At 45.4% G+C, this 11,818-nt stretch overlaps 2 protein-coding genes across 2 annotated transcripts; one reads left to right on the top strand and one right to left on the bottom strand.

Moving 5' to 3' along the window:
• Positions 1-104: 104 nt before the first annotated feature.
• DNAJC8 (DnaJ heat shock protein family (Hsp40) member C8) lies at positions 105-10,354 on the bottom strand. Its single transcript, XM_033080936.1, has 9 exons — positions 10,271-10,354; positions 9,287-9,388; positions 7,504-7,560; positions 5,888-5,954; positions 5,203-5,297; positions 4,319-4,390; positions 3,079-3,170; positions 2,061-2,136; positions 105-885 (listed from the first exon to the last, which is right to left on the bottom strand). Exons 1-9 carry the CDS (start codon positions 10,337-10,339, stop codon positions 763-765), a joined length of 753 nt encoding a protein of 250 aa, XP_032936827.1. The 5' UTR covers positions 10,340-10,354; the 3' UTR covers positions 105-762.
• A 201-nt stretch (positions 10,355-10,555) lies between these two features.
• ATP5IF1 (ATP synthase inhibitory factor subunit 1) lies at positions 10,556-11,368 on the top strand. Its single transcript, XM_033080671.1, has 3 exons — positions 10,556-10,681; positions 10,857-10,969; positions 11,093-11,368. Exons 1-3 carry the CDS (start codon positions 10,586-10,588, stop codon positions 11,229-11,231), a joined length of 348 nt encoding a protein of 115 aa, XP_032936562.1. The 5' UTR covers positions 10,556-10,585; the 3' UTR covers positions 11,232-11,368.
• The last annotated feature ends 450 nt before the right edge of the window (positions 11,369-11,818 follow it).

The following is an 11,818-nucleotide window of genomic DNA, read 5'->3' on the forward strand; positions in this document are numbered from 1 at the left end:
TTGGGGTACAGGCTCATGCTGAAGAGCAGCAGCATCTCAGTGACAGCACTCTATTCACACCCTTGCTATTGCATTTTTTAATAATTCCAAGAAAAAAACTCGGGTAATTTGGGTAAAAATTTATTTTACATACAGACCATCGCAGCTTAACTATTAATCAAGAGAAGTTATTTTCCTTTATAGGAAGTGACCAGCTGGTCTGAGATTAACAGAAGTCTAAGCCTGAGAGCTGGAATTTTAGTTTGGAAATCAGATCTTGGGGTAGGCTCTTTCCAAGCACCACTCAATGCAGTGAGGAGCTGCAGGATTTAACTGCAGGCCAGCTGCACTGCACAGTGCTGGAAGCAACCTCCCAGAGTCAGTCCAGATCTTTCCCAAGCTGAACTTGGAGAGAAAGATGGTGCCTGGAAGGGTTTGGATGCATTTCCAGTATTTTGTTCAGCTCTCAAACTAGAAACAGAAGTGGTGAAACAGCACAGTCTCTGTGAAGTACAAAACACCGAGTTACAGGGCAGCAGACACACGGGACAGCAGGATTGGAGGGGACTCTCCTAAGCCAAGTGCTCTATGTGGAGTGGGGCCCTGGCCAGAGTCATTCTCTGGCCCTATTTCAAACAGACAGAGTACAAAAAATACTTTGACTGATAATTAACTGTACTGGAAACAAACAGTCTACTAAAAAGCAAATCTTACTCTAGGTGCCAATGAGTCCTTAAAAGCAGAGAGGGACTGAGGAGCTGCACTTGGGCAGTGCTGCCACGATCATTCACGCTGCTCCATTTTTACTTTGGGAGGTCTCAGGAAGGTCCTGTTTTTCTTTTCTTTCTTCCCCTTTGTATTTGCCTGGAAATTTCTCCAGCTGTCTACACGACCATCCCGACTTTCCTGGGAACAGCAGGGAGGAAGTGGAGAGTTAACAAGTGCAAGAGCCAAAGCACAGGTTGTACACACCAGTTTCAGGAGATCAGCAGCAATTTCCCCTTATCCAGCATGCAGCCAAGACACAAAGACACTGGGAAGAGCCAGAGCAACACAGTGCACTGGAACTACAAGTGAGCTTACACACCCAGTATAAGCACTGTACTGGATTCTTGTTTCAGAATCACCAGATTGGGTTGGGCAGTTCTTACTCTCTACAGAATCCTCAAAGGAAACAAGAAAGCTCTGAAATGGATGTTCCTAATCTGTCAGCCCAGAATGTGCCATGTCCTTTCTCTGTCTCAGCTCCTCACTCTCCTGGTGCTGCAGACTGGAGGCAGGGAGAAGGGAAATGTTTTATTGCCTTCTCTCATGCTTGCCCAAAGTCTCATCACATCGACACAATGAGAAAAAAGGCCTCTGGTGCACTTCTCTGATCTCTCTGCCCTATCTGCTGAGCAGCAGAAACCTTTCCTGAGGAGATAAAAAAACCCAAAACAGAAACCAAATCAAAGAGCAAAACCCACAAGAAACCTCCTAAAACCCCAACTCTCCCCACAAACCCAACCTATGGTCTCTACAGGCTGAAGATTTCACAGCAGGACAGAACAAGTCCAGGAAGGATCCACTTCACAGCATGTGACCCATCCACTCCAGGTCCATCTCTGCAATGCCAGAGCTGCAGATGGGCTCTGGCTACAGCAGCTGTCTCCTTCCCTGCCCCCTTTCCCATGGCAGGATGGGAGAGGGCCCAGTGTTCCAGCAGGGATCTGGATGCTGGGGCAACCAGAGTGGAAAGTACCACCAACAGTCCACACAAACACTTTCCAGAGTAAGTTTTAGTGGTCACCAGTGACCTGGGACTAAACAGCAATTCTATTTTTGCAACTAAAGTCAAGAATGAACTGCTGACAGAGATGAGAAATAGTATACCTCAATTTACCAGACCTGTTTCTGCATAGGTGATTCCAAAACCCTATTGATGGGGTCTCCACACACATGAACAAAATCCAGGCTGGTGCAGATCTATTAAATTATCTTACAGACTTGCATACAAAAGGTCTCTCATCTCTCTAGGGGCATTCCCTGCAACATAGATAAGAATTGCTGAGGCCTGTTCTGTAAGTTAAACTGCTAAATACCTCAAAGTTCTTCTGCCATTCTCGTTCTCGTTTAGCTTTCTCTTGTGCTTCGATTTCCTCTTCCCTCTGCCGCTTCCTGGAAGGGAAGCCACAAAATTTACAAACCCACAAGCACCTATTTTAAAAAGTAAGGCAATATTTTCAAAACATCTTGAATATACTTTCTAATTTTTTTTGGTAGATTACAGAAGAGATAAATATGCACACCTAAGATAGCACAGCAAACAGAATTTGGTTTCAAATTTGGTCAAGCAGTGAGCAGAGAAGATGGTTTGGCCCTGCTGACAGCAGGTGTACAATTAAGGAGTTGACTTCTCTTGCTCAGCAAAACAAGCTGGACTGCTTTATTCAAGAAGCTGGACATCACTGTAGTGTTAAGTCTCTAGAACTGCTGAAAGTACATGTTCTGAGAAGTTAATAACCATTTCAGCATGCAAAGTACAAATTACACTTTTAAACTCCTGTTTTTCACCTGCAATCAAAAGCAATTTCCTACAGCCATCATCCCACAGAACCCTGCTGCAGGAAGTGTTTCACAGTGACCACACAGGCATCATGATCAAAACACTTAAAATAGTTCAGGATCACACATGCCACAGGGTATTTCTGGCACTTAAATAAAATTAAAAATTAATCCTTTGCAAGCTAATAGCATGCAGGATTCTGTCACCATTTCACTATTGTGGCTGGCCTGCATGTGTACACATAAGAGAATACAAGGATATAAAATACATTGACATCTTCAGCACAGGAGGGCAAATTTCCTGTGTGTTTTTCTCAAGCATAGGGGTCTACAACCCACAGGCTACCCAGAGAAGTGGCAGAATATATTATTATTATTGGAAATCAGCTAGACAGGACCCTTCTTAAACTAATCCAAGGCCCTGCTTTCAGCAGATGATCTCCAGAGGTTCATTCCAATTTAGAGACTCTTCTAAGACTCTGATCCCTTATCTTCTCTGAGGAAGCATGAGGGGGAAGAAGAGTCTGAATTACACAAGCAGAATGTCATTTATACCTTTCATGCATTTCTTTTGCTTCTCTTTCTTTCCTCTTAATTTCCAGTTCAGCAAAGAGCTTCATTGTCTGTTTGTATACAGCTTGTTTGAACTGAAAAACACAAATCCAGTCTTAAAACAATGCCTTTCAACACAGTTAAAGTCAGTTTTCCATACAAATATAAGAAGCTAAGAAGAAAGCAAACCACAGGTGTGCCCACATAGCCCCTATCCTACCCTGACAATAGCAGCAGCCCAAAGAAAGGTACAAACCACTGCTGATTAAATTCTGGTCCTAGCACAATGAAACTGCATATTAACCTCATATTAGTCTCATTTAAATTTGTATTCATGAAGCTGTGCCTAAACAGAACTGTTCACTTAAACCCTCTTATTTTTTGGGTTAAGTCTTGCATTGTTACATTTGACAAAAAAAAAAAAAAAAGGACAAAATGGTCACAGTTTGAGAGAGTAATTATCCAGCAGATCTTCTTGATTGTTGTAAAAATCTAGCATTGGCTTCCCAGTAGGAAATCAGTATGCTTAAACCAATCTTCATTACTAAAGAAGAGCAACAGACTTCTGAAAAATGAAAAATAGGATTGTTATGGGGTTACTGTGGTCATATTGACAGGAAAAAATCAGTTTCCAGGAAAAAAAAAGGGCAATGAGAGTAATGAAACCAATGTTTGGTAATCACCTATCACTGTTACAGCCTCTCATACTGCTGGACTTCTCCAGTCTAGAACCCAGGTAAGAACTAAGTTGTGCCAGCCCTTTTTCATACAAGTGGTTTGGTGCAGAACAGCACATCTGTCCCTCAGTGCTACAGGCATGAAACCACTTTCATTAAGAAGCCACAAGCTCATTTTAGCCACACTGCAGTGAGTGCTACATGTGCCTCTGCCAGCAGCAGGATTGCCATGGTTCCAGCAGCCAGAAGAAAAGAAATTCAAATCAAAAAAGAATACATGATGCACAAGCAATGAAGACTTGCTTTGAGAAAAGAACAGGGTATTTTCATCTATATAATCTCACAACATATTTATACTTTACTCTACAGTAAAGCTATTTTGCACAGTACACAGGCATCACCTGACACATGATATTCTACAGTGGCTAAGCAGAATTTATTCTTCTGTAAATGAAAGGGTTTACAACATTAACAAGTCTAATAAACACTTCTGTATTGGCTTTGAATCTTAATTCCTCAAAACACATTTTGTACTCTCCAGTTTTTCTGAACATAGTACAACTTACAACTTCAGGATCATCCTCCTCTACAGTGGGAGGTTTTCCATCCTTCTTCAGCTGCTTCTTTTTTTCTTTCACCTAAAGATTAAGAACAAAAATAAGAGCCTTAAAAATTTTGTAGGGCTTACATAATTGTATCCAAGTGGTTCTGCATTCCTATTCCAATGTACAGAAAGAGCTGTTCTTGATTGGTGTTTTGTTTTACACCAAACCCTCCTAGGCCCAGACAGCACATACAAGATTATTATCACATGAACTGTAGTAATCAAAAATGCTGTGTTGGATACTATTCCTTCAACATAATCCTTTCTGGTTTCTTGAAAGATATATTCTTATTCAACATACACCATCCAATCCAGCAGGAGGTTTATTTACTTCATGATATTTAGGTGACTAAGAACAAACAGAACATCAAGTGTTCCTTGTGTTTAGAGTATCTGAGTTCTCCTGTATCATCTGCTTCCCCCAGCTTTAGGTGTTTTAATCCACCCACATCACTCTACCTAAGCCAATGCAATCCAAGCTCCTTTTCTTATCTTATAGGTCAGTATCCCCCAAATTTCCCAGTCTCCTGCTGTCACCACCTATTCTCTTCCACCTACACATATCTCAACTGCATCATTCTTGGAAAAAAATATTTAGGTCAGATCATGTGGTCTGACCTGATTATTTCAAGTACTGAATTTCACTGAATTATCTTGCACTGAGCTCAACAGCAGTCCTGGACACAGCAGACTTGTTTCTGCTGTGAAGAGCTTGGAAACCACCTGCACAGTGCCATTACAAGGTTTGCTCAGTTTAGTGACCTAAACATGAAGCAAATGTACCAAAAAGCAAAATATGACTGATTACCCCACACCCCCAACTGAATGTTCCCACAGAATACTCACAGTGTGTTCCACATATTCTTTTCCTGCCTGTATCACATCCAAGGCTCTCTTCTTTTGCTCCTGATCTAGCAGCAGCTTGTAAGCTTTATCTACAGCTAACAAAAAGCATCAGTATTAATAGCACCAGCAGTCATGTTCACAAGGCATCACAAGACTGCTACTTGTTGGCATTACTAATTTGGTTTCTAGAATTTGTAGAGATCATTTGTTTGGCAGTCTGTTTTGTTACTAAATACATTTAGGAAAGTGATAACATAATTAATTGAATGAGTTTGGGGGTACAGTAATGGCAGGAACTGTCTGATACCTTCTGGAGGGAACAGGTGAAAGCATCAGCCCCACCAGCTGTAGTTATGGACATGAACACCTCACTGTGATGCAAAGCACACACCCAAAACCATCACTCTGCTTTTGTCATATGGCCTTTGAATAAAATCTAATGCACAGATTAAACAGTTTTTCTTGAACAATCCCAAAACCCCATGAAGATGTTGCTCCCTGCTGTGACATGACAATGGCATTGTTGCCACCTAGTGCCACCTGCTGAAATGCCACCACCTCACAGCAGCTGTTTTTGCCTCAGCTAAAGCACCTGCACAGCCACCCTTCTGTCCCCTGCACCTTAATGAACTTTTAAACCAGCACCAGAAAAGCTGCAGCTACTAACTCAGAGAAAGAGTATTACCTTCAAATGCCTTCTGAGCTCTATCTGCATCATCTTGGTTTTTGTCTGGGTGCACCAATATTGACAGCTGCAAGGAAAAGGATCTTGCTGTCAAGATCACGGTAAAAGATGAAGCATATTTCAGAGATTTTTGAGAGAAGGGAAATAGTCTCAGACAGAAAGAATCCAAAGAGATCACATTCCTTTGTAGATGGACAAACCAGCTGACAACATGCATGAGTATGTGCCAGTACAAGCTGATAGAACAAACAATCCCTGTAACAAACATGCTGTCCAAGAAAAGCTGCAGCTTGTGATGAGAGGAACAATTTCACATCCCTCAGCTGCAGTGCCTGGGCTGGTATGAACCCCTGGGTCATCAAAGATTTGTATCCTTGGTCTTGACAGGAAACAAACATAAAAGGATAATCTTCAACCAGTCTCTCAAGGAGTTCTCCAGCATCCCCAAGGCTGTCCAAACACCAAACCAATTAAGAGTGGTCATTTTAGCTCAGGCTGCTTTACTGAAAGTTAAGAAAACTTCTGCCTGTACTCTACCTGGCAGAGACAGGACATGGATCACTACCATCCTGAGGGGAACTTTAACTGGGCTGGAAACCACATCCTCCACATTCCTCTTTCAGAAAGTTATTTCAAACTTCTCCCATATGGCTTCTTTTTTATATAGACCTTTTATTTTTGCCATTGCTGTACAGAGCAGCAACTGAAATTGCTGAAGTATAAAAATAACCACTTTTGGAACTCTACAGCTGCCAGCTTGGAGCTCCCAGGGAAAGGTTTGCCTTCAGTCCTGTACAGATTTACTTCTGCCTTTTTTCCCCTTTGTTGGCTGCTCCACATTCTACACTTAGGTGTTTGATTTCTTCATTACATGCACATTTTTCATTTCATTACCCTGAATTCAAAACATCTCCCTGTAGTGTTTTAGCAGCCCCAAGCTGAGGGGGTCACACTTGATTGTCTTGCACAAGTGAGAAGTCAGCAACAGACCAAAAAGTTATCCTCTCACTTCCCACATACAGGAGCAGCCCACATGCTGTTCCTCTGCCATCCAGCATCTTCCTGTCTAAAGACACTCACACCATTAATTCAGGTGGAGGTAGCAGCCCTCCAAATACTGTTTATTTGCTGTATGCACTGATTAAACTCAAAACTTTTCTTGCAGGTCTGTCAGCAGAGGGATAATGTTTCCTGTTGCAGACCTGCCAATAAGCAGGACTGCCTCTTTTCCAGGTAACCAAGCCACTAAAAACTACCATGGAAATTCTTAAAGAAATCTCAGAGAAAATCTGGATCCAAGTCCATATATTTGACAAAAATATCTTTTGATCTTCCTTTTGAACTCAAGCTCAAGAGTCTGATTATCCATGGCTGTATTAGCTTGCAATAGCCCCATCACTCATGGCATAGGCAAAGCAGCCTCTCATGCTTGGACCATGGACACTGCTGCAGCTCTCCTCTTGTTGATACCAGCATTGTTCTACGCATTTCTACCAAAAATAGACACCCCTCTACCCAGGTACAGCTTTACCACCATTTTTCTTGTGCCCACACCCAGCTGCACAATCTCTATAGCACTTCTATTTCCCTTCCAAAGACTAAAAAAAGCTGAATACCTGTCTGAATCTTTTCTTTATCTCTTCATCTGTGGCTTCAGGATCCATCTGCAACACCTAAAAGAGAACATGAAAGCAGAGCAAGTTTGATGCTACTCTCTATGTTTCAGGTTTCTGTCACCAAGCTCTAACACTCTCATGAGGAGTGGCTGAAGTCACTTGGTTTGCTCAGCCTGAAGAAGAGGAGGCTCAGAGAGAACTCATTATACTCAAACATCCTTCCAAGAGCAGCTCAGGGGCAGGCACTGATCTCTTCACTCTCATGACCAGTGACAGGACATGAGGAAACTGCATGAAACTGAGTCAGGGGAGGTTTAAGTTGGATATCAGGAAAAGGTTCTTCCCTCCCCCAGAGGGTGCTGGTACTGCCCAGGCTCCCCAGGGAATGGGCACGGCCCCGAGGCTGCCAGAGCTCCAGGGATGGACAGGGGGGATTGTTGGAGGGTCTGGGCAGGGACAGGGTTGGACTGGATGATCCTGATGGGTGCCTTTCAACCCAGCACATTCTATGATTCTGTAACACTTGTTTCACTGGCACACAGACACATACCACAAAGCTTGCCCCACAACGACACGAAGTATCACCCAGTAAAACAGAAACATTTCAGTCTTTTTGACATTCATGACACTACTTTCAGCAATGCTAGATTCCTCTGGCTATGCCAGTGTCCTTTCTGTTCAAATCTTGTGTAGACAGCTATGATCCATAAATTGGTCTGAACCTTCCACCAGTCCCATAGCAACACTCAGTCTGACAGAAACAACAGCATACGGTGGTTTGGGGACAATGTCAGATCACTCAGAATGCTGGACAGGAAACATAGGATTTTATAAGAATTTACTAATTTTATCATTTTGAAAGAAGACAGTAGAGTTTTACTGTTTGGTTTCCATAAGTGAGACCACTTGTTTATTGATCTATACAGATGTAGCAAAGTTTAGGAACTCTTTTGTGAATTAATTTACTGAACGTAAGATTTAAGCAACAAGTGATCAGATGTGCACTGGTCTGACTCAGATAATCTGTAAATAAATCTCCCACAGGAAAGCTACAGTCTACTCTGAAATGGCTTTCTTAATTTACTCTTCAAGTAAAGGGCTAAGACCTACACAAAACTGAATGTTGCCAAAGTGAATCTGCTGACTCATCTGGCTGACCAGCCCTGAACTGGGACTACAAAAAGCACCTGAGGCTTGAAAACAACAGCGAAGATGACACCAGGAAGGAACACACCCAGGGCAAGCCAACTCCAGATGAATACCAGATTGTTTATTTATTGTCTTCCTCAGGCTTTCCTACTTACTAAGACTTTATAACTGACTCCAACTGGAATCAAACACTATAAAGTTCAAGGGGATTAATTAGCCATTACCCAACGGTTCCTCAGAGACTACTCATTTGAGCGACCACTGAGAGACCTTCTCTTACTCTGTCCACTATACAAGTTCAGGGGGATGAACACAATGAACACCCAAAATAAAAAACCTGCCAAGCTGCCACCTCCAGCTACTACCTCCCTGTTTAGAAAGTATCCAGCCAAATCATTCAGTCCTGTTGTATGAGGGAAATGGGACAATTTACAGTTTGTGCTGCCATCAAACACTGAGAAAGACAGTGAGCACATAAACATCATCCTGCTGACTTGTGCAAAACTTCTGCTCAGTAATGTGTGCCCAGAGAATTTTCTTCTTTCCTTATATTGTCTTTTACTGGAATAAATACTCAGGAAATCAGGAAGCTCATACACCAATTCAGAAAGGAGGACAGAATGTTCAAACTAACCTCAAAAGGGTTCAGGTTGAAATATGAAGATCCAGGTCGGGTCAGCCGGTCAATTTGGTTTTTTGATGTTAAAACAGAGTCTCGTTTCTCAATTTGCTTTACCTAAAGAACAACAGAGACCTGTATGAACTGACCATCACAACACCCTCACCTGTTTATTCCATGTTGTTAGTATACCCGTCATCCTTGTCCTGTACTACAATTCACAATGCCCCTTACTTACCCCAAGCCTGCAGTTATTTTCTCAGACACATATTTTTTAGCTTTTCCTACAGCCCAACAGTATTTTCAGCATCACATTTTAACGATAAAAAATGCAGCAAAACAGTTCTGCCTGTCTTTTCTATGGCCTGCTCTACAGCCGTGCCTTCCCTCCTCCCCACGCACCTCCAGCAGTTTTGTCACTGTGATTCCTTGGAAACCACGGCATTAATACTTTTAACCTGTTGTTGGCAGTGCAGCCCTTTAAACACGTTAACTGATACTGATGCAAACACACAAGCCCACTTTACTCCGACCAGGTTATTTAATTCCGTTTTTACCCTTCACAGTACTACGCCGAACCAAACCATGCATTTACATCTAATGTTCACCTTTATTTAAAGAAATGCGCATCCACCGAAGTGCACAGGCTTTGTGCGGGCAGCGCTCAGGCCGTGTGCCCACAGCCGGGCCCGGCCCCGCTGACAGTTTGCCCACAGCAAGGCCGAGCGGGGGCCACGCGCGCACGGACCGAGAGCGCACAGCTCCCCCCGGGCTCAGCCGGGCGGAACCAGTAGCGAACGCGAGGTCCCGACCCCAGCCACCAGCAGGGCTGTGGGAGGGCCGGACCGAGCACGAACCCACGGCATTCGTCACTCGCCCACTCCCTGCCCAGCGCCGAGAGCGGCTCCGCCCGTCCCGCCCCCTGGCGGCCCCCGCCCCCGGCAGAGCCCGGCTCCGCACGGCCCGCGGGCCCCGGGGCGGCGGGGGCACGGGCGGTACCTCGTTATAGAAGGTCAGGAACGCGTCCTCGGCCGCGCCCGCGCCGGGCCCCGCCGCCGCCGCCGCCATCGCCACCCACACGTGACCGCGGCGTCACCACACGTGACCGCGGCGCGCGCCGCAGTGACAGCCCCGCCCCCCACGGCGCGCGGGCGGATTGAGAGCGCGCGCGGGCCCGAGGCCCCGCCTTGTGACGTCACAGAACCCGCCCCGCGCCGCCGGGCCCTGGGGCGGGAGGGGCGGGGCCGCGGCTGCGCAGGCGCGGCTGGGCGGGCCCGCCCGGCGGCTCGTCCGGCGCTCCAAGGGCAGGCGGCTATGGCGGCCGTGGCGGTTGCGGCGGCGCGGGGCGGCCTGCGAGGGGCTCTGCTGGTGCAGCAGCAGCGCTGGAGCTCGGGATCGGGCGCCGACCAGGTGCGTGTTCCGAGAGTGTCTCTTCTCCTCTCCGTCCGTCCGTCCGTCCCTTTGTCCTTCCTCCCCTCTGCCCGTCTGTCCCTTTGCCCCTCAGTCCCGCACTGTCGGCAGTCTGTCGCTTTGTCCCTCTGCCTGTCCGTCTGTCCTTCCGCGCTCACCGCCGTCTCTCCCGCAGCTGGGCGAGCTGGGTAAAGGCGCTGGCAAGGGCGGAGGCGGTGGCGGGTCCATCCGTGAGGCCGGCGGCGCCTTCGGGAAGAAGCAGGCGGCCGAGGAGGAGCGGTACTTCAGGTGAGCGGGGCCGGGGCCTGCGGGGCCGCTCTCCACGAGCCGGGGCAGGGCCCGGCCGCCTCTCCCGTGGGGCTGCACTGCTGCCGGGCTGCACTGCTGCACTGCTGCCGTGCTCTCTTGCAGGGAAAAGGAGCGGGAGCAGCTCTCTGCCTTACGGAAACACCACGAGGAGGAGATCCACCACCACCAGAAAGAGATTGAGCGTCTGCAGAAAGAAATCGAGCGCCATAAGCATAAGATTAAGCAGCTGAAAGATGACTAAGCTGGTGCTGTTGTTGAATGTGCATGGCCAATACTGATAATGGTGTAAAACAGCGTGAAGACTGTATTTTTTGGTCAACATAATCCAAATCCATACAATTATATCTGCAACAACATCAAATAAACTACTCAGCTTCACTTGCTTGCTCAGTAACTGTTCAATGCAAACAAAAACAACCAACCTCACTATCTGGTTTTAAACTTCATTTTCTTCCAAAGTAAAGCTCCAGTCTTTGAGTAGGCAGGCCTGTATAGAGCTGAGCTATTTTTTTCAATTTCTTTGAAAGAAATTACCATTTGTGCCTAGTGGAATAACTTTAAATTTTAAGCTGCAAGAAGTGTTAGGGGAAAATAGTACCTGTGTAGCAATCCATTCACAGAGAAGAAACTTTAGACTTTGTGGCCTAGATGGGCATTATCTCCACTGAACTAACAGATGACAAAAAAAAAAAAAGGTTCACTTGTTGCACTTAGTGCATAGTGCCATAAACTGAGAAAGAAAATAGTATTTATTAACTAGAGAGAAAAATAGTGTTCTAAGTTATGCTGATTTCATTTATAGTCCTAATTCCTGGAGCAAGACAGCTG

The sequence above is a fragment of the Catharus ustulatus genome, chromosome 26 (genome assembly GCF_009819885.2).
Source record: "Catharus ustulatus isolate bCatUst1 chromosome 26, bCatUst1.pri.v2, whole genome shotgun sequence".
Classification (NCBI taxonomy): Eukaryota; Metazoa; Chordata; class Aves; order Passeriformes; family Turdidae; genus Catharus; species Catharus ustulatus.